At 41.5% G+C, this 24,125-nt stretch overlaps 1 protein-coding gene across 1 annotated transcript in view; it reads left to right on the forward strand.

Moving 5' to 3' along the window:
* Nucleotides 1-2,720, forward strand: part of peli2.S (pellino E3 ubiquitin protein ligase family member 2 S homeolog) — a 35,848-nt gene extending 33,128 nt beyond the window's left edge. Inside the window, 2 exon segments of the mRNA NM_001092059.1 lie at nucleotides 39-227; nucleotides 2,119-2,720. Coding sequence (NP_001085528.1) covers nucleotides 39-227; nucleotides 2,119-2,685 — 756 coding nt within the window. The 3' untranslated portion in view covers nucleotides 2,686-2,720.
* The last annotated feature ends 21,405 nt before the right edge of the window (nucleotides 2,721-24,125 follow it).

Raw genomic sequence — 24,125 nt, forward strand, 5'->3', positions numbered from 1 at the left:
TGAGGAAGAAAATAACACTTAATATTTATTGTTTTTAGGAGAAAGCGGCCAAGTGGAAGAATCCTGACGGTCATATGGACGGACTAACTACCAATGGGGTTCTTGTGATGCATCCAAAGGGAGGGTTTACTGATGAATCCAGGCCTGGTGTGTGGCGGGAAATTTCGGTCTGTGGAGATGTCTATACATTAAGAGAAACCAGATCTGCTCAACAAAGAGGCAAACTTGTAAGTCATTTAGGGTGTGCTCTGTTTCCATTAAGATTAAAGACTCCTGGGGGAAATGTACTAACAGGCGAAGTGGCTAATGCTAGCGAAAATTCTCCAGCGTGATGTCATTTTGCCAACAGTGTCCCTGGCGAAAATTCGCTAGCAAAGTAGATAGACTAGCGCAACTTCACACCCTAATAATGCCTGGCGAAGTTGCACTCTGGCGAAACTATGCAAATTTACAAGGTTGTTTTTTTTTTCTGAACGTTACCCCTTTTGCCAGAGTTTACTTTGCCAGGCGAAGTTCAATAGAGTAGATAGGAGTTTGGAAAAGTCCCAAAAAACACTGGCGTCTTTTCATTTTTACAGGGTGATAGGCTGAAAAAGATTGTTAATTTTATTTTAGGGTACCCGCCTTCCCCCCTACATTTGATAACATATGGCAACTAAACTATGCTGTGAGCATGTGTAGGGCATTGGAACACCTCTATATAATTTTATTAAGTTACCCTGGGCTTGTGTAGCGTTTTGTATGTGCTGCAGCATACACGTCCATTCAAATTTAAATTTCGCGCTTCATTCTGTCTTCATGCAGCAGTTGGGTGTCAGATATTCATTGACAGTTAGATCCAATATATCTTATAGGGGGGCTCCTTTCCTAGCTGATGAATTAGAGCTCACTCAAATAACTGATTCCAGTACAAACAAAATCTAACAAAATAACTGCCTTTTGCACAAATCCTGCATGTAGAGAGACATGATGTCTGGTGCTTTTAAAGGAGAAGGAAAGTCGTTTCACACTTGAGGGCGCCAAATGTTAGACACCCCTAAGTGAATATATTTACTTTACTGAAACCCGGGCCAGTGCTCCTATCAGCAGAAAACGGCACCAGCCCAGAGTTATTCCAGTGAGCACCACGGAGCGATCCTCTTCCGTCTTCTTCTTTCTGCTTGCAACTGCGGATCCGCATTAAAGTGAAAAGCTGTATTTTAACTAAAAGGTCAGCTATTCGTTCTACTGCATTTGCATCTGCCCCGGGAAATTTGAAGAAAAAAGAAGCCGGAAGAAGAGCGATCCGTGGTGCTTATTGGAATAACCCAGGCCAGTGCAGTTTTCTGCTGATAGAAGCACCGGCCCGTGGTATCAGGTAAGTAAAAATAATCCAAAAAACACAAAGTAGTGCTACACACACACACTCTCTCACCGCTCTTTGCAGCGTCGGGTGCCGTCTGTGACCCTGTCTGCCCAGGTCTGGTTCACGTACAAGAAAATACTTCAGCAGCCCTTTATCAAGCTTGATAAAGGGCTGGAAGGGCTCGAAACGTCGCTTAGCTTGAGGCACGAATAAAGTACCAATTTTTTCACCATAATCGGAGTGCTGCTGAAGTATTTTCTTGTAGGTAAGTAAATATCATCACTTGGGGGTGCATAACATTTGGCACCCCTAAGTGTGAAACGACTTTCCTTCTCCTTTAATAGAGTGAGCTCTAATACATTTTTTTAGGCGAAATAGGCAAAAGGAGCCCCCCTATAAGATATATTGGATCTAACTGTCAATGATTATCTGACACCCAACTGCTGCATGAAGTGAGTATTAAGAGAAACAGATGCTGAGCAAGGAACAGTGAAGATGAACGTGATTATTTAAGAAACAGTACAGAATTTTTAATTGCTTGTATTTAGAAAGTTTCTTATTGCAGTATGCTGAAGCTCATTTAAAATGTTCATAGTTCCCGTTTAAGCTTCTTACACACAAGCTGATTAAGTTATAACTGGTTCTCCAGTTCACGTGAGGAAGTTTAAATAATAGTCCGATAGTTTAAATAATGAAGCTGAAAGCCACAAACGTGACAGTTGCTTTGTAGTCCTATTACAAGCTATGCTGATGCTTTTCTTTTGTTTTCTTAGGTGGAAAATGAAACCAATATTCTTCAGGATGGTTCTCTTGTTGACTTATGTGGCGCCACCCTCCTTTGGCGAACAGCGGATGGGTTGCTCCATACGCCGACTCAAAAACACATTGAAGCTTTGAGACAGGAAATAAATGCTGCCAGGCCTCAGTGCCCCGTTGGATTAAACACTTTAGCTTTTCCCAGTATCAACCGCAAAGATGTTGTAGAAGACAAACAGCCTTGGGCTTACCTCAAGTGTGGTCATGTGCATGGCTATCATAACTGGGGACATCGCAGTGACACAGAAGCCAACGAACGCGAGTGTCCCATGTGTAGAACAATTGGTCCCTATGTGCCTCTATGGCTTGGTTGTGAAGCAGGATTTTATGTCGATGTCGGACCTCCTACTCACGCTTTCAAGCCTTGTGGACACGTCTGCTCTGAAAAATCTGCCAAATATTGGTCCCAGATTCCACTCCCACATGGTACACACGCGTTTCACGCCGCTTGCCCTTTCTGTGCAATACAATTGACTGGGGAAGAGAGCTGTGTCAAACTTATTTTCCAGGGCCCTGTTGACTAATGCTATTTATAAGACATAACAGTTTTGTTAATAAATAAAAAAAAAAAAATCTAAAAAAAAAAACAAAAAAAATACTGTGAAGTTTTCACCACTAATATTAGGATTTACTTTTTTTTTAATAATTTTATTAAAGGGGAGCAAATTATTCCAATTAGGGTTGCACCGAATCCAGGATTCAGTTCAGGGATTTTAAGCCGAATCCTTCTGCCTCGATGAATCCAAATCCTTATTTGCATATACAAATTAGGGGTTGGGAAATCAAGTGATTTTTTTTTAGTCACAAAACAAGGAACTAAAAAATGTTTTCCCAACCCTAATTTGCATATGCAAATTAGGATTTGGTTCGGTATTCGGCCAAATCTTTTGCAAAGGATTTGCAGGTTCTCCCGAATCCAAAATAGTGGATTCTGTGCATCACTAATTGCAATGTCTTGGAATAGATCTGATGTCAATGCTATGGCATGCATACCAGCAGATTATTCATTGAAGCTATTCATTTCCTTTTTTTTGTCTAGATTGTTATGTTCGTAATTCACCTTTAATACAAATCCTTTGTTTGAAAGAGAGATGCTTTCTCCGTCGTTAACACCATTGATTTGGTTTATTCCCTTACTTTATAGGGCATATAGTTTCTCTTTGGCTTAAAGGAAACCAAAAATCAGCCTGGAGCTGCAAAATCCAGCAAGTAGTTTTGTTATTGTTGGAATAAATAAATTATATTTGCAGGTCGCTTAGTCTTCACACACTGTCCGATTTCTCTTCTTTTGGGATTTATTATACAGGCTCATTTAGCTCCTCTGTCTGTAATTATTTTCTACTGATGGTTAGAAATGATTCCTATTAACCACATGCCATCCGCATCTTTACAGAATAAACGAGACATCCCCCGAATGAGTATCGTACAGCTAATCGTTTTATAAAAATATAGTTTAAAGAATTAGAGGTTCCCTTTTCTCACAATAAATTGTCTTCTTGCCTTAAGAAAACCACAGCAATTTAATGAAGTTGTCTTTGCCTATTTTATGAATGTTCAAAAACGTATTTGATAAAACTTGGGTTGGATGGAGTTTTGCTTTCTGTTAGAGACCATCTGAATTGGTGGTATCGGAAGGTATTCGTGATAGGTTATCTGGTCACATAATGCGTTGTCATCCTAAAGCATATAGTGCAAGCAGCACCCCTAATATGACTGGAGATCTGCATGGAAGTGTCCAGTAGTACCCTCTACTAATGCTCTTATGCTTGTAGCTGATCACCAGCCAGATAGGTTAGTGATAAGAGTATTCTACCAGATTGGGGTAATCTCACAGATGGAGCACTTTTCATCTGAGCTTCTTGAGCAGCACCCAACTAGAGTTGCTAGGAGGCAGTTGCAGTAAGCCTCCTGTTATGGCTTTTACTGGGATTTTGATAGTCGCGAACAGAGGGGTTAGGAGCCATAGGTGGTGTGGGCAGTGTATTGTAGCTGAGTGGGGTTGTGGGCTTTTCTTGTCCTTTAATTCAACGTATATCAAATGCAAGCCTTATTTATTGAACACAGGGTTGAGCACTAGTGTAAACTGTCCTCTTTCCCAATAATGCAAACCTTTAGGGCAGAGACACGCTTAGATTCGGGAAGATCGGCCAGCGTCAAATCTCCTCTTCTTCAGGGCAACTAATCTCCCAGAACTGCCTCCTGCCAGCTAGAATGTAAATCGCCGGCGGGATGGCAATCGGTGCGCTTCGCTTTCTGATGTTCCCTCATGAGGAAACTTTGGGCGACTTCGGAAAACTGAAGCGATTCGAGTGCCATCTCACCAGTGATTTAGATTCTAGCCGGCGGGAGGCAGTTCGGGGAGATTAGTCACCCCGAAAAAGAGATTTGTCGCTGGCCGACTTATCTCCCCGAATCTGTGTGTCTCTGCCCTTAACTGACAGATAATTCTCATTCATTTTAGCTAATGCTCACAAGTCCAAATATAAAGTATTTGAAGGCTCCTCAGAATATTTTCCTTTTCAAAAAAAGAAGCTATAAGAGTTTACCTGTGATCTGTGGAACTGTCTGCAACTTAAAGGCTCCACGATTAGGAGGATATCGCATGTAGTGTTCTTAAAGGAGAAACAAATCCCTTATTAAAAAAAAAACCCTACCCCACATAGATCACTCCCTCCTCCCCCCAGACTAACTCCCTTTGATATAGTCAGATTGGCAATGCATGCGGAGAGATTATCGTTAGTCGACAAATGTCTGATTGACCAAATGACCGATCTCCATGGTACGAAAAATGTTGAGACTCACCACACATGGTCAGAAAATCGTACGAATTGAGGATTCATACGATTATATCTGCACGTCTATGGCCATCTTAAAGAACAGCACGAAATAGTGAAATCCAGGTCCCACTGTGACCGTTTCCTTGTGAGGCAACTTCCTGTGTCTTCGGAAAACTAAGAGCTGCGAGTGCCATGCCGCAGGCGATTTCTCATTCTAGCAGCTGTAAGACAGGGGGAACCAGTTAGCGGAGATTATTCGCTCCAAAGAAGAGGCAATTAGTCGCTGCTTCAATTTCCAGTGTTTGATTAGGGTATCCTTTAGCTCATGAAATAAGTGAAGATATAGGAACTATTTAGTAGTCACAGGCAACAAATCTATATTCAACCAAAATCTCACTGTAATTGACACATAAGCTGGGCATTCATGTGTATCTAATAGAGAAAATGACCTTCATAATTCTCACCCTAACTGGCCTTCAGGCTGAGCCCTCCACCCACACCGTTTTGGAAGCACTGACTTAACTGAAATCGGAGGGCCAAATAACATGAAATAAGTCTACGAAGTGGATGAGCTGACTGAGCGCAATATACAGTTGTGTTCAGAATAATAGCAGTGTGTTAAAAAAAAAAAGTGAATAAAGCTCAAAATCCTTATAATTACTTTTTATTTCCATACACACAAATGCATTGGGAACACTGCACATTCTATTCTCAATCAAAACATGAAGAAAAAATGATCAAATTTGTGTTATTCCTTTACAGAAAGTGAAGAAAGGGAATATTAGTTACAAAAAAAATGTGCCTGCATCTTCTTTACAAACCCAAACATTCACTGTATAAACTGAAAAATGTTTCAAGACTTTTCTTTCCTTTGAATGAGTGAACTAATATTTAGTTGTATAATCAGTGTTTCTGAGAACTGCTGCACATCTGTGTTACATGGAGTCCACCAACTTCCAACAACCTGTTACATTCCACAATTCTTCTGCATTTCTTGCTTTTGCCTCAAACACCATTATTGATGTCAACCCCTCAAGTTTTCTATTGGATTAAGGTCCAGGGATTGGGCTGGTCATTCCATAACATCAATCTTGTTGGTCTGGAACCAAGATGTTGCTCATTTACTGGTGTGTTTGGGGTCGTTGTCTTGTTGAAACCCCCATTTCAAGGACCTTTCCTCTTGGGCATAAGGCAACATGATCTCTTCAAGTATTTTGATGTATTGAAACTGATCCATGATCCCTGGTATGTGATAAATATTCCCAACACCACAGTATGAGAAACATCCCCATATCATGATGCTTGTGCCCCCAGCTTCACTCTCTTCACTCTGTACTGTGACTTGAATTCAGTGTTTGGGGGTCGTCTGACAAACTGTCTGTGGCCCCTAAACCCAAAAAGAACAATGTTGCTTTCATCAGTCCACAAAATGTTGTGCCATTTCTCTTTAGGCCAGTCAATGTGTTTTTTGGCAAATTGTAAGCTCTTCAGCACATCTTTTTTTCAACAATGGGACTTTGCCGGGGCTTCTTGTCGATAGTTTGGCTTCATATAGACGTCTTCTAATTGTAACAGTATCACAAGGAACTTTACTCCTTCTTTGATCTTCCTGGAGCTGATCATTGGCTGAGTCTTTGCCATTGGCTATTCTTCTATCCATTCTAATGGTAGTTTTCTGTTTTCTTTCAAGTATTTCAGGTTTTGGATGCCATTTTAAAGCATTTTAGATCACTTTTTCTGCACTTTTTTTATATGTTTTCCACTTTCCAATTGACTTATAGAGAGAAATACACTATAACCAGCACAACATTTGCTCCTTCCTTATATAAGAGCCATAATTGACACCTGTTTTTTCACAGAATGAATGACGTGACTAATTGAACTCCACACTGCTATTATTTGGAACAAGCTATTATTATGTTGAACACTGCTATTATTTGGAACAAGCCTCAATGAATGATCCAATGACACAGAATCAGCCTCAGGTCATGACTGTTGGGTTTCTATTACTCTACTACACCTACTAGTAAATTATTTGCCTTGTAGAAATAGAATTTCTATCCAAAACAGTGATTTATCAGGTTAGATTGCTATTATCTGTAAATGCCTTGTGGGGCCACATCTACCTGCCAGCCGCTAGTTGGACAGCCCTGTGTTATGTGGCCAATAGAAGCAGCTGATCAAAGGAAGTGGCAGTTTTCCCAGTATCCAAGATGGTACTGAAATAGTTCTTTATGGGGTACATTTACTAATGGTCGAATATCGAGGCTTAATTAACCCTCGAAGTTAAATCCTTCGAATATCGAAGGATTTAGCGCTATTCGTTTGATCAAAGGAATAATCGTTCGATCGAATTACTTTAATCCATCGATTAAAGCAACGATTTTCTTTCGATCAGAAATTGGCTAGAAAGCCTATTTGGACCTTCCCCATAGGCTAACATTGATGCTCGGTAGGTTTTAGGTGGCGAAGTAGGAGGTCGAAGTTTTTTTTTTAAAGAGACAGTACTTCGACTATGGAATGGTTGAATAGTCAAACGATTTTTCGTTCGATTCGAAGTCGAAGGTCGAAGTAGCCAATTCGATGGTCGAAGTAGCCAAAAAAATACTTGGAAATTCGAAGTATTTTTTATGTGCCCCTAAGTGTCTCCTTATGACCGGCTGATGGTGATGATGTTTTAGCATTGGAGCTCGGCTCTGCACGGACTGACATAACAATACACCAGGGATCCCCAACCTTTTGAACCCATGAGCAACATTCAGAAGTAAAAGGAGTTGGGGAGCAACACAAGCATAAAAAATGTTCTTGGGGAGCCAAACAAGTGCTGTGATTGGCTATTTAGTTGCCCCTATGTGGATTATCAGCCTACATTGAGGCTCTGTTTGGCAGTGCACCTGGTTTTTATTAGGGATGCACCGAATCCACTTTTTTGGATTCGGCCGAACCCCCGAATCCTTCACGAAGGATTCGGCCGAACCGAACCCAAATTTGCATATGCAAATTAGGGGTGGGAAGGGGAAAACATTTTTTACTTCCTTGTTTTCTGACAAAAAGTCACGCAATTTCCCTCCCTTCCCCTAATTTGCATATGCAAATTCGGATTCGGTTCGGCCGGGCAGAAGGATTCGGCCGAATCCGAATCCTGCTGAAAAAGGCCAAATCCTGGCCGAATCCCAAACCGAATCCTGGATTCGGTGCATCCCTAGTTTTTATACAACCAAAACTTGCCTCCAAGCCTGGAATTCAAAAATCTCCTGCTTTGAGGCCACTGGGAGCAACATCCAAGGGGTTGGTGAGCAACATGTGGCTCACGGGCTACTGGTTGGGGACCACTGCAATACACACTCACACCTAATGAGAGCATTTTATTAGACATCTATATCATTTCATGTTCACCAATCAATAGTTAGTACTGTTTTTATTACTCTTGTGGCTCATCAATAAGCTTTGGAGCATGTCATGTATGGCCATTTATCTAGAAAAGCAAAGGGGCAGGCACAGGGACTTTAAGCACTGATTCGGGACACATTTGTGTGTGTTTGGATAGAGACAATATACTTTCACTGCTTACTCAATGTGTTACTGAACAAAAATCCATAGTGGGGATTGTTTTCTTAATTACTTATTGAACAGCTCCAGCGCTTTCCCTTTGCACTTCACATGCCTCTAACCGGCTTTATGATCTGTGATCACAGAAATATTCTCTAAGCTTTGATATGCTACAGCCGTTTGGGGAAAATGGTCAAAGGATCTTTTCCTCTAGCGTTTTAAGCGATTTTTTTTTTTTAACTAAAAAATAACATGCCTGTGTGTGTGTTTAACTGCACTAGAGTGAGTGTTCGGAAATGGACATTTAAAATGTTATAGCTGGATTAAGCCGTCATATAAGTAAATGAATTGAATATTTCACTTTAGCAGACATCTGGGAATGCATTTATAGAGAAGCTTGTCTTGCCCATTTCATTTGCGCCCAGGTCTCCAGCTCTGTAAGACGTTTAGGCTTCCATAATGCTCTGTTACTGTACAAGGAGCAGCACAACAATTATTCTTCTGTGTTGCAACTAAAGGTGGCCATAGACACACAGATCCGATCATACGAATCAAGGATTTGTACGATTTTTGGATCGTGTGTGGCGTGTGCCGACATCTTTCGTCCGGCGGAGATCGGTCGTTTGGTCGATCGGTCAGGTTTGACATACGACCGAACAATCAGATTACCCCCGATATAGCCATGCCTGTTAACGGCATATCGGGGAAAGATCCGCTCGTTTGGCAACATCGCCTAACGAGCGGATCTTTGCATCTATGGCCACCTTAAGGGACATTGCAGAAAGGGTTTAAGGCCAAGTATTTCTCCTAACATACAATATAAAATGTGAAAATTCATGCTACAGGCACTGCCCAATAGAAACATACGGTGTCGACCAGTTTCAACAATTTCCACCAGACTGACGACGATTGTTGATGATATTAGTCAATATTCTCATAACAGCATTATCAAACTTGTTGTTTGCTTCTACGGCATTGACTGAGTTGACCCTATGGTTTCCTTGAGTGAACTGGTTGCTCAACCAGCTGGCTAAAGGCTGTGTATTTATTTATTGATTTGGGCCATTACTAGTGATGGGCGAATTTGTCCCGTTTCGCTTCGCCGAAAAATTTGCGAATTTCCAGCGAAATGGTGAAAGATTCTAAAAAAAAATTGTGAAACTTGAAAATTGACGCCTACCTTAATTTTGAAATCGGCGTTAAAGTCAGTGGGCATCCGAATAGTGTTCGGATGCCGAATAGGCGCTCTGCGATTTCGACGTAAGCGACTTTTCGAAAAAAAAATTTGCCACAAATTTGCGGCAGCCCAATTTTATCGCCCATCGCTACCCATTATATATCAGTACAGGCCTATGTCGCCATCATTACATTTTAATAATCCCCACTGTCTGTATGGCTGGCATAGAACAACCTAGAGAAGTACCTGGCAGAATGACAACTACATGGGGAGTGGAGAGGTACCTATTTACTAGTGATTATACAAGAAAAATGGCTTAATATAGTATTACAGTGTGGCACCTGGATTTCATGGTGTTTCTACCATTTCACTCAAATGGGCTTAAAAGTTTTCTTTAGCTGGAACATGGAAATACATTCGCTGAAGGTTGCCTTCTCCCACCCTCTCTACAAGTCAATTATTATTATCCTTTTACTTTTAAATTGTGTTTATTAGTATTTTCAAATAAACATCACGAGCAAAAAGAACAACATTTTGACATATTAATTAAATGATCATTATCCTATTGTTTACCTAAGGGTAAATAATCTGACTCTGGCACAAACCTCTTTCTATTTTTGCACTCATACCACTGGTTGCATATGGGGAACTCTGATTATGTTGTACAGATTGTAACCTGGTGTAAAAATTAGGGATGCACCGAATCCACTATTTTGGATTTGGCCGCACCTCCGAATCCTTTGCGAAAGATTTGGCTGAATACTGAACCAAATCCTAATTTGGGGAACCAATTTGCCGCTGCCCAGCTATTGCAACTCCCGGCATCGCACCATCTCAGAATTGTAGATCAATAACAGATGGAGAGCTGCACATTGGACCTCCCAGTCTTGTCATGTTTACTCAAGATCCACATTCAACTGAGAAAAAAGATGGAGAGCAACAAAAGCATGCAAAAAGTTCCTGGGGGTGCCAAATATGGGCTGTGAATAACTACTGGTAGCCCGTATGTGGACTGGCAGCCTACAGGAGATTCTGTTTGGCAGTACACCTTGCTTTTTTTATGCAACCAAAACTTGCCTCCAAACCAGCATTTCAAAAATAAGCACCTACTTTGAGGCCAGTTGGAACAACATCCATAGGGTTAGTAGGCAACATGTTGCTTGTGAGCACTGGTTGGGGATCAGTGTATTAAATAATATAAGAGGTCCCCTTTAGCTAATAACTGAAAGTCTGGAGGGGTCAAGCTGGCAGATAGAACTGGACTGTGGAGGACATGGGCTACACCAATGAACCCCTAAAGAAGTGGGGCAGAACAAAGGGATGATACATACAATGCATTGTGCAGCCGCAGAAGCTGTAGAGGAGCCCAGAACATTAGTATAAACAAAAGGAGAGCCATTTGGGGTTTTTGTTTAGCCCAAACTAAATATTTAGAAACAAATAGAACATTTCAATAATAAATTAAAAAGAGAAAGTAATGGCCATGTTTAGCCACACCATAGTCCCACCTTTTGATCTCCTGAAAGAATCCAATCACACACTCCATTTATCCCAATATACAATGAGTTCAAGTCTGCTTGTCTTCTAGAAGTCTGTGTCTGCAGGAAGGGGAAGTTTTAGCTCAAAGCACTGCCTGCTAATCTGGGAGATGTTAACTGATTATCCAGAACACATGGGGCAAAGCTTACTAAGCAGCGTCCATTGTGGGACTGATCTACAGTTACGTATATGAACCTATCAACATTTAGTGGCAGATTTACTAGGGCGAAGTGACTAACTACCGCTCGCAGGGACTTTGCCGATTTACTAACGGGCGCAGGCGCCAATTCGCTAGCGAAAAAGATAGACGGTAGCGGTGATTCGCACTCTATCGCCAGGTTTTACTCCGCAAATTCACTAAACTGCGGATTTTACTGAACATTACCTCTTTATCACTCCAACTTGCAGTACAGCAGTAAAGAGTGATTGAAGTTTATCAGAGCACAAGTCACATGACTGGGGGCAGCTGGGAAATTGACAAAATGTCTAGCCCCATGTCAGATTTCAAAATTGAATATAACAAAATCTGTTTGCACTTTTGAGAAATGGATTGCAGTGCAGAATTCTACTGGAGCAGCACTATTAACTCATGCGTTTTGAAAAAAACATGTTTTCCCATGACAGTATCCCTTTAAGGTTCCCTGGACATGTGTAATGGACTTGTGTAATTAACAGTGGAAATGTAATGTATTAGATGCAACATGTAACATAAAGACGTCCATTCAACTTTAAATTTCCCGCCATATGCAAACTAGCCTGAGCACAAGACCTCTAATGAATTTGCGCTAGGCAGAATTGAGCGCATCTTTGCTTTGATTTGCTCGCATTGTCGAAGTAACGCTAGCGAAAATTCGCCAGTATCCGTTGGCTAGGACGAAACTTCATATTTTAGTAAATTATCATTGTCCCAGGGAATTTTCGCCAGGTGAAGTGTTGCTATGAGTGCAAAGCCGTTGCTGGCAAATTTTCACCGCTTAGTCATTTACCCCTTAGTTTTTATTGGTCAACTGCAAATTAGACAATGAATAGGAAGATCTGATTGGTTGCTAGGGTAGCTGCACTGGTAAGTTGATAAATTAACTTCAGTTTCTTAAATAATATATACAATATATCCATTTATATAAAGTTAGGACAAAACCACAGAAAGGCATGTGGCAGTCGGCAGATGACAGTCTTGCATTAAAGGACAAATGGCAGAGCTCCAGGTGGAAACACTTCAAAGACACAATGAATTTAGTGGGTTTATAACAAAGTTCACTGATGTTGGTTATCTGCTCAGCTGCTCCCTATGTCAACAGACAAACACAAGGTATTTTGTTTTTTTATCTTTAAAGGTTTCTGTAGGTGGCAGCACATTTTCATACCCACAATAAAGAACACGTTGTGCAGTAAGTAAATAAATCTAGAGTGAGATGTTGGAGCCCCTACCAAAATATCAAATGGCTGATGAAACTGATGAATATTGTTATAGGGTGACTGTCTGTAACAATAGCTGTGGTCTAGTGGGGTGGTCTCTCTTCTTACAGGGATACCCGCATCCTTGGTGTCCTGGTCCATATCCGTTTTTATTTGTAGCTCTACGTGACGTCATTGCACTTGGTGTGAAATTCAAATATATAGACGCCAGGTCCCTTTTCTTGTTGCCCAACGTACCCAAGTTCCTGGGTGCAATTCCTGTATTGATTCTCTTGTCTGATCCTGACGATTGCTGTCTGTCCTGATCCTGTTGCCTTTTCTTGATTATGTTTGGATTATAAAATGTCATTGCTGAACCAGCAAGTGTATTTAGTTGTAATATTGGTGTGTAGGTGCATCTCAGGTCATTTTGCCTGGTCATGTGATTTCAGAAAGAGCCAGCACTTTAGGATGGAACTGCTTTCTGGCAGGCTGTTGTTTCTCCTTCTCAATGTAACTGAATGTGTCACAGTGGGACCTGGATTTTACTATTGAGTGTTGTTCTTATATCTACCAGGCAGCTGTTATCTTGTGTTAGGGAGCTGCTATCTTTTTACCTTCCCATTGATCTGTTGTTAGGCTGCTGGGGGGGAAGAGAGGGGGTGATTTAAATGTTTAAATGATTATTAGCATGGAAATAAGATATAGTGATCCATATGGTGATATATATGTTACTGGTCCTTAATCAGGGCCACCACTGGGGACAGCCAGAGAGAATTATTATGCCATAATCAAAACACTGAAAGGCCATCTCTCATCGGGGTATATTTATATTTATCAAAGAGTGAAGTTAGAAGACGCCACAGTCCTCTAGAGTGAAATTTCACCACTCTCCACCACTTTGGCGACATCGCCAAACGAGCGGATCTTTCCCCGATATGCCATTAACTGCATGGCTATATCGGGGGTAATTCGAACGTTCGGCCGAACGATTGAATTACGATGCGCCAAGCGGCTCCGACGGGTCGGTCGGGTAAAAATCCAACCTTCCCAATCGATATCGTGGCCAGATATCGATCGGGAAGACCCGTCGGAAGGCCCCATACACGGGCAGATAAGCTGTCAAATCGGTCCAAACGACCGATATCGGCAGCTTTATCTGCCCGTGTATGGCCACCTTTAGGTGTCAGATATCTTCCTTTCTAAAGCTGGCCATAGACGCAACAATCCGATCGTACGATCTTTTACTATTTTATTTGATCTGAATGGTAAGACTTTGATCTGAATGGTTAGTGGAGGGTCGGGAGATGGGAAAGTCCGATTGTACGTTGATTCATACGATTGGATGGCCATAAAGGTGGCCATAGACGGGCCGATAAAAGCTGCCTACAGACCGAGTTGGCAGCTCATTGGTCCATGTATGGGGCCCTCCGACGGGCTTCCCCGATCAATATCTGGCCAAAAGTCAGGCAGATGTCGATCGGATGGGACTAAAAATCCCGTCGGATTGTGGCCACATCTGTTCGCTGATGCAGTCCCGCAATCCGACCGCCCGTTAACCATTGTTAGGATCCGATCGTTGGGCCCTAGGGCCCATGATCAGATCAGCCTGATATTACCCACCTCAAGGTTGGCATATCGGGGAGAGATCCGCTCGTTTGTCGACATCGTCAAACGAGCGGATCTCTCCGTGTATGGCCACCTTTAGTTTCTTTTCTTTCATATAGCATTCTTAAATCTTGCACAGGCTTGAAATTCCCAAGCATAAGGGACAGGGTTTGTACATTAAAATGGCTCTGTCCCTCCCTGAGGATTTATTATATCTGCAGTAAGAAGGCTTCATTGACTCTTCCTTGAGGTGACCTTAGAAAGCTGAGTCTGCTGTATCCCAGATTCAATTTCTGTTCAACAGATCCACTCAGATAGGAATAGAGCTGTCTGTACAAGTATTCCTGTTCAAGAGAATGTCTCCAGATAAAGAATAAAACATGATGGAATCAATGCACTAAGCCGCAGATCATACACAAATTATATATAAGGAAAAACATTCAAGAGTTAGTTATTTTATTGCTTAGTGATTAGCAAATAACTAAATACTTTCCTTAAAGGAGAAGAAAATATCTTTTAACTTGGGGGTGCCAAAAGTTAGGCACCCCCAGTTGATCGCATGTACTTACCTGAAACCCCGGGCAGGTGCACCTATTAGGAGAAAACTGCACCGGCCGGGATTCTTCCAGTGAGCACCATAGATTGGTCTACAGCGAAAAATCTGGCGCATAAAAAAAATGTGGCCGTGCATCAAAATAGTTGCGCTCATAAAAATTGTTGTGTGTCAAAATAATCCAGATGCCCATTGACTTGAATGCACTTGGACAAAATAGACTCGCGTATTAAAATTGTTGGCGCCGAAATTGATGCCCTCTGACTTCAATGTGTTTCACAAATTTTTCTATGATTTCATTTGCTATTGGCAACTGCACTTGTTAAATTTGCTACCTCATCAGCCACTGTATGTTTTTGGAGTGTGGGACGAAACCAAAGGACCCAATGAGAAAACCCACACAGACACAGGAGGAACATAGACACAGCATGTAGATCAGTGATCCCCAAACAGTAGATCGTGAGTAACATGTTGCTCTCCAAGCCCTTGGATGTTGCTCCCAGTGGACTCAAAGCAGGTGATTATTTTTGAAATTCCAGGCTTGGAGGCAAGTTTTGGTTGTATAAAAACCAGGAACACTCCAAACAGAACCTCAATGTAGGTTGACAATCCACATAGGGACTACCAAATGGCCAATCACAGCACTTATATGGCACCCCAAGAACATTTTTCACGCTTGTGTTGCTCCTCTTACTTTTGAATGTTGCTCACGGGTTCAAAAGGTTGGGGATCCCTGATGTGGATAGTATCTATGATCAGAATCAAATCTCAAGACCCCAACACTGCTATATGGAAGAAATGCTAAGCACTGCACCACATTGAACTGAATGGCACTGCAACTCTTTACCAACAATGTATTCCGGCTTGCAGACGAAATAATCCAATAAACACATATTTATATCTATGTAGAGCAGGTCCAGACTGAGCATTAAAATAGGCCCTGGCATTTCAGGTAAACAGAGGCCCAATCAGTCCACACAGAGGCCCACACAGTCCCCACCAGCCCACTAAATACTGACTTACTATGGCACCTTATAGCAGCCCCTTTGGCATTTGCCAGAACCCACAGATTGCCAGTCCAGGCCTGATGGAGAGGCCACATTTTAAATGATTTTTTGGCTTGACTGGTGCCAAGGTCAGTAAATGGATTGGAATTTATTGAAAGGAAGGCTTTAAACTGTGGCGGTAAATGTGCACTTCCAAGAAAAGCAGACCGTTAATGGTGGTGCATGGGGTTTTTGTAGCCACTTCCTAAGGGTAGGACTACATGGACGATTTCTGTGCGATCCAACGCCCTACTAAAAAACTCAGGCGTCACGTCGGATGCGACAGAAATAAGGTAAGTAATAGCATTGTCGGATGGTGTCGCAGCGTTGATTCGATGCGACACGACTATCGGATGCAGACGCTGCATGATGCGCCTGCATCCGACAGCTGTGTCGCATTGGATCAACGATGCAGCTTCATCCGACATTTCCATTACTTACCTTATTTATGTTGCATCCGACGTGACACCTGCGTTTTTGCGCTGCTCCTCGGATCGCACGGAAATCGTCCATGTAGTCCTATCCTTACATGTTTCTTTATAGAGAAGCTTAGGACACTGATGGAAAGGATCTAAACAATTGACAACTCCTTCTTGCACTTAGACATTACCCTATGGAGTGTCTAACAAGTCAAATTCCTATCAAACAGAAAAAGGTTTATATATTCCTTTTCAATTTAATTCCAATTTAATTGAAGACATATTAATCAGTACCGTATCTTCTATTCCAGGATAAGGGCTCTTACACACGGGCGTTCCGACCTGCGCTCCCCTGCGTTCCGTTTTTTGGTGTTCAGCCGCAGGGGAGCGCAGGAATAGACGCAAGTCATTATTTGAAATGGGGCTGTACTCACTCAGGCGCGTGTAGGTTGCCGAACGCAGGTTCAGACGCAACATGCTGCATTTTTCCTGCGTTCGGCGCCTACACGCGCCTGAGTGAGTACAGCCCCATTTCAAATAATGACTTGCGTCTATTCCTGCGCTCCCCTGCGGCTGAACGCCAAAAAACGGAACGCAGGGGAGCGCAGGTCGGAACGCCCGTGTGCAAGAGCCCTAAAACCGTATCTATTTGAAAGACATCAATAAATCAATAGAGATGAAGACAGAGTGATGGTAGAGGGCTGGCCAGACAGCTGACCTACCAGGCCTTTTCTTCATTTGTCAGTACATTAATCAGTCACTGATTCTACATGTTCTCTAGGATTTCATCACTGGGGGAATAATGGCCAATTAGGCTGTAATTAAGGTTTGCTACATATGGGGCAGGGATGATATTGCATTTAGTCTACACCCCACTGCAAAGTAATTGTTAAAAAGGATGTTTCTAGGCAATGGTTGACATAAAGACTATGCCTGACTGTAGTTACATAGTAACATAGTAACATAGTAAGTGAGGTTGAAAAAAGACACATGTCCATCAAGTTCAACCTTATATATATATATATATTTTTTTTAATTTTTTTAACTACCTATCTGCCAGTTGATCCAGAGGAAGGCAAAAAACCCATCTGAAGCCTCTCCAATTTGCCTCAGAGGGGGAAAAATTCCTTCCTGACTCCAAAATGGCAATGGGACCAGTCCCTGGATCAACTTGTACTATGAGCTTTTTCCCATAACCCTGTATTCCCTCACTTGCTAAACACCATCCAACCCCTTCTTATACCTATCTAATGTATCAGCCTGTGCCACTGATTCAGGGAGACAATTCCACATCTTCACAGCTCTCACTGTAACAAACCCCTTCCCAATATTTAGGCGGAACCTCTTTTCTTCTAATCGGAATGGGTGACCTCGTGTCAGCTGGAAAGACCTACTGGTAAATAAAGCATTAGAGAGATTATTATATGATCCCCTTATATATTTATACATAGTTATCATATCACCCCTTAAGCGCCTCTTCTCCAGCGTGAACATCCCCAATTTGGCCAGTCTTTCCTCATAGCTAAGATTTTCCCTTTACCAGCTTAGTTGCCCTTCTCTGTACCCTCTCTAATACAATAATGTCCTGTTTGAGTGATGGAGACCAAAACTGTACGGCATATTCTAGTTTCCTCACCTCGTCCGGCTTCCTGAATTCTACAACAAAATACATTTTGGACTTTGGGTCACATTATCTAGACTTTTTGGACTCTAAATTCAAATCTAGCACAAATTAGCTTTTTTGATGAATTTACTTCTAGGCAATTTGGAGTTTTAATTCAGGAACTCAAAGGTTGTTGGATCTATTCAGCCATGATGTACTAAACTTTTTATCTTACAGGCCATTTTCTGCTATTTAGGATGCCCTGTGCTTTCATGCAATTTAGTGCAGGACATCCTGGAAAATTCTTCGGCCTGCTTCTACAGAAAATCCCTAGAATTGGGTTGTGTAATAAAAGTAACAAAAAGATACAGATGTGTAAATTCTCTGTTATCAGAAAGAAGAAGTTATTGTATTAATATATTCTTACCCTCATATGAAATAAAATACATATCATTTGCCCAAGTGCCGTAATCCATAGCAACCAATCAGATGTTGGCTTTTCAATAGGTGACTGTTGCTGAGTGGTTTCTAAGGGTTACTGCACCTGGGCAAATTATGTATTTTATTACATATGAAAATATTAATACAAGAACTTCTTTCTGGAAACAGAGAATTTACATATCTGTATCTTTTAGTTCCTTTTATTACATAACCCAGTTATAGTGATAATTATTTTATGTGCTCGTTGCCCAGCTCAAGAGCTTGAGAAGCAGGGTTTCCATCCCCGGCCCAGTGTTTTCATCCCATATCCCATCCCATATCCTAGTGTCACGTGAAAATGTCATTACATTTCCTAAAGAGCGAATATCGATTTTCCATCTTTTTTAGAGATGGACAAAGGTCATGTAAATCATTAATTCTTCAATATAACTTTCATCATCTTCCCTTCTTGAGTACGGGGTGAGAGGGACCTTCCCTTCATTCCTGATTGTCCCCGCCTCCCCCTCTGTTTTTGCCCAATAGTCCCTCCCCAACTGTGACATCATCTGCCCCATACATATAGAAATTGTATTAATGTAAGAATACTTACTTATATATAGTAATGGGAGGCTAAATTTGGCAGGCGTGAATCCGCGACGAATTTCCGTGTTTTGCCACAAACGAATAAATTCACGAAACTGCGGCGAAGATTCTGCTGCATCAAAAAACATTTGGACAATAGTCGCACACAAAAAATTGCCACGCGTCACAATTATTTGGACTCCCCTTTGACTTTAATGCATTTGGCGTGGGTATAAAAATTGCCGCGGGCGTAGTTTTGATGCCCATTGACTAAGATGGGTTTTGCAAATTTTTCGCCGTTTTACGAATTTTGCCATAAATTCTAGGCAAAACGGGACAAATTTGCCCATCAGTACTTATATAGCAGCATATATCAAGCATTGATACTCACCATTAAATCTTTGCAGAAGTCAGTCTATTCCTGTAAATAGTTGCTGAATCACTGGACAGTCAGAGCCCAAAGCAATGACTAATGCAGCCCGCGCCCAGCTTTCCCTTAGCCGTGCCATGAATTTCTTCTCCTAAAATGAGGATGACAGCTCGGAGCTTCTGTGGTGCAATACAGTAAAATGTATAGTGGTCTCGCCAAGTGACACAAACGGAGAGCTTGAGACTTCATTCAGCCCACAATCTTATTCTGAACCTCAAGAGGAACAGAAACTGTTTATCTAAGAGAAGGAGAGTAAATCATTTAAGTCACATAGGGACACATTTACTTAGCTCGAGCGTAGGAATAGAATAAAAAAATTCTTAGAATTTCGAATGTTTTTTTGGCTACTTCAACCATCAAATTGGCTACTTCGACCTTCGACTACGACTTTGAATCGTTCAACTATTCGACCATTCGATAGTGGAAGTACTGTCTCTTTAAAAAAAACTTCGACCAACTACTTCGCCACCTAAAACCTACTGAGTCCCCATAGGCTTTCTAACAAATTTCTGATCGAAGGAAAATCGTTCGATCGATGGATTAATCGGTCCGAAGGATTTACCGAATATCAGTAAATCCTTCGACTTCGATATTCGAAGTTGAAGGATTTTACTTTGACGGTCGAATATCGAGGGTTAATTAACCCTCGATATTCGACCCATAGTAAACGTGCCCCTTAATCCCATTATCTTAACTTTGAAAAACAAGGGGGCTCATTTATCAACACTGGGCAATTTTGCCCAGGGGCAGTTACCCATAGCAACCAATCAGTTATCAGCTTTTTAAAGCCAGCTGCAAGTAGAACAATGAATGCAGCAATTTGATTGGTTGCCATGGGTTACTGCCCATGGGCAAATTTGCCCAGTGTTGATAAATGATCCTGATTGAGTCATGTCAATTAAAATATAGAGTAAGGTTAAGGGCACACAGGCAGATTCAGGGAGATTAGTCGCCCTGGTGACAAATCTCCTCTTCTTCCGGCAACAATCTCCCGTACTGGCTTCCTCTACCTTCCCGCCGGCTAGAATGAAAAACTGCCAGCTGGATGGCACTCGTGGCACTTCGATTTCTGAAGTCGCCCGAAGTTTCCTCGTGTGGCAACTTCAGATGACTTCAGAAAACAAAGAGATGCGGCTACCACCCCCGTTGGCGATTTTTCATTCTAGCCGGCGTAAAGGCAGAGGAAGGCAGATCGAGGAGATTGTTACCCTGAAGAAAAGTAGATTTGTTGCCAGGGTGACTAATCTCCCCAAATCTGCCTTCAAACAGTTGTTTTCAGATAGATCACCAGAAATAATGACTTTTTCCAATGACTTTCTATTTTCTATGTTTTTTTTGTTTTTCTAATATTCAAGTGTCATTTTTCACCTTCTAAAGCAGCTCTGGGAGGGGGGGTCGCCGACCCTGTAAACTGTTCTAAATTGATACATTTAGTTGATACATTTCTTACCTTTGTCCCTGCTGAGCAGAATCTCTGGTTTTCATTACAGGCAGCTGTTAGAATTGATACAATAGTTACTGATACTCCAGAGATGCTGCTGAGAAATGGATCAACTAATGTTGCAAAATTGTAACAGTTCAGAGTCTGCACCTGAATTACTGAGCTTTTGGAAAAACAGTAAAAAAAATAAATAATGGAAAGTAATTGAAAAAAGTCTTTAGTTCTGGGGAACAATCTGAAAACAACTGGACTGAGAAAAGTGTTGAAGAAGAAGAAGAAGAAGCTGAACAACCCCTTTAAAGTATGCAAAATCTTTCTGTATCTTCATGCTTTTTCCTGATTTTTGTTCTCCCTTATTCTTCTGTTTTGTCTAACCTGCACCTGCTAAACACATGCTCTGTGTATTTGGTAGAAAATCAAGTGCTTCGCAGACACCCACTATGGAAACAAATACACTGCAACAAAGGACACACAAGTTGTTGCACAATCAGCCTTAACTTGGAGCAGATGGGTTTTATCATTCGCCTGGAATGATTTTGGAAGTAGGATCCAAACAGAATTCCCTGGGGGGGACTCAAGAACTGTCCAATGGGAATTAGTCTGTCAGAACCCTATAAATTGGGTTTTGTCCTGTTTTTTTTCTGGTTGGCTTTGTTTTCTCTATCTGGGGTTTTGCACGCAGCAGATACTAACAATTCCAGCCCCTCGGAATCATTTGCCCAGAATTGCTCTTGCTCTTATGCAAGGGAAGGGATATGCATTTAAGGACTTTCTAAATTCTCTCTCCAGAATTCTTTTATTATGGTCTAAAATCAAAGCATAGAAGTGTGTTTTGGAGGGGGTTATTAGTAAATTATTCCTGATTTCTGTTAAGGTGCCTTTCTTGCCCAAATTGGCAGCTTGGAACCAAAACCAAGCCCCATTATAAAGCAATCGAACCACGATGATGTGGCAATGGCGGAGCTCATCCAACACGTCTGATTGCAGCTCTCGTGATAAACCGCCCACTTCTCCCCGACGGCAATGTCACATACTCACTCGCTTTAGATCGTTGACCAAAGCACATCCAGGAGGTGGTCAATGTAGTAACAACTTGACTTTATTAAGGCACATAATTAAATTGCATTCCAACAGTGAAGGTGCAAAAACGAAAGTGTTTCATGCCCACATACTTGGAACTTCATCATTATAAAGCAGCCCATACACTTAAAGGTCCGTTTGTTTGATGAGTGAATCTTCCCCTATATATATATATATATATATATATATACACCTTAGCCAAAACAATTGGATCACAATGAAAGTAATGCAGGCTGTAGGGGCAAAGACTAAATCATGTGGCCTTTGTTCCGATGGGATTTTTAAACCTGCCCAATAGATACCTGGCCAATTTTCAGGCAGATATCAGCTGGGCACTTCCATGAGTGGGCTCCATAGATGGGCCAATAAGCCACCACCTTGGTCCAGAAGGTGACCCATGTATGGTCGGTAACTTCTTGGACCATATATGTGGTCTATGGCAAACTATGGTTTTAATTTGAAAATACACTTGAAGATCTGCTTGTTTGGTGATGTCCCAAGTGATTTGGGAGACTCGACTTAGTTGGCCGCAGCCCGCAAGTTACCAGGAGCATCAAAAAAGCCTCTCTTGTTAAAGGGATACTGTCATGGGAAAAAAATTTTTTTTCAAAATGAATCAGTTAATAGTGCTGCTCCAGCAGAATTCTGCACTGAAATCCATTTCTCAAAAGAGCAAACAGATTTTTTTATATTCAATTTTGAAATCTGACATGGGGCTAGACATATTGTCAATTTCCCAGCTGCCTCAAGTCATGTGACTTGTGCTGATAAACTTCAATCACTCTTTACTGCTGTACTGCAAGTTGGAGTGATATCACCCCCCTCCCTTTCCCCACCAGCAGCCAAACAAAAGAACAATGGGAAGGTAACCAGATAACAGCTCCCTAACACAAGATAACAGCTGCCTGGTAGATCTAACAACAACACTCAATAGTAAAAGCCCATGTCCCACTGAGACACATTCAGTTACATTTAGAAGGAAAAACAGCAGCCTGCCAGAAAGCATTTCTCTCCTAAAGTGCAGGCACAAGTCACATGACCAGGGGCAGCTGGGAAATTGACAAAATGTCTAGCCCCATGTCAGATTTCAAAATTGAATATAAAAAAATCTGTTTGCTCTTTTGAGAAATGGATTTCAGTGCAGAATTTTGCTGGATCAGCACTATTAACTGATTCATTTTGAAAAAATAATTTTTCCCATGACAGTATCTCTTTAAGTTTAGGAGCTCAAATTCTGAATTTTGGATTTGCATGTGGAGAGAGCTTAATTGTGCTCTCGACACTAGCGAAGCGCCCCCCTACACCCACACTGGGTGCGAGGGGAGGGCAGCATATAATGATACAACAAATATAAATATAGAATATATAACAAATATAACAATAGAATTTATAACAAATATATAATAGAAGGAGGCAAACAAACAGCTGCAGCAGGGCTCCTATCTCTAGTGCTGTGGACTATATACATATATAATATAACATTAGCAAGGTAACCCTGAATGGTACAGTATAATCAATGTGCTCAGCTTGTGGGCAGCAAATGGTCTTCAACTGAATGTCATACAGAAAAGTTATTATAAGAGGTGTCTCCTATAATTAATGTAAAACCAATTACATGCAGAACTAATTATCAGACAGTGGATTCCAAGTAATTACTGCAATGAATGAAGATGATTTATGTTGGTTTCAGAGCTTGAAGGAAAGGGCTTGTGCTCGGCGTAGACGGTGTGACTGGCTATAGCGAATGCCAATCATGTCCCCAACTGTGAGACCAAATATTCTTTGTCACTAGTCACTGGGGTCAAGCTGAGCTGTTTCTTGTGGGAGCCCCTATACTGGGGACCTTTGGCTTATTAATGCATGAATGACAACCTAAAACGATTACTATTTGCTGAAAGGGAATGGGGCAAATGCGTTAAAAACCCTGGGTTCAGGCCAGTGTTCTGTCTCCCTTAGCCTATAACTGACCCTCAAAAACAGCACAGCTAAGGAGAAGTCAAACTTAGTGCATGTATTATATATTCAATATACAAATTAATGGCGGTATAGATGGGCATCTTTTAAAGACTGTAGACTGTAGGCAGGGGCTACATTGACTTCTTGCCACATCATTGCATAAAGTAGTCAACATATAAATAACAGGAGGTGTTCTGCTGGTTGGGGAAGATTAGGAGATACCTGCACTTAAAACCTTTCCAAGTTGCATCGTTAAAAGGTTTGATTGGCCTTATTTAATGTGAGTCTCAAGTTCTAAATCAGGTGGAGCATGTTTGGAGACACAGATCTTTACTGCTAAAGGGCTGTGGTTGCCTTGGGCTGGTACAGAAGCACAAAACATCATGTAC

Source organism: Xenopus laevis, chromosome 8S (assembly GCF_017654675.1).
Source record: "Xenopus laevis strain J_2021 chromosome 8S, Xenopus_laevis_v10.1, whole genome shotgun sequence".
Lineage (NCBI taxonomy): Eukaryota > Metazoa > Chordata > Amphibia > Anura > Pipidae > Xenopus > Xenopus laevis.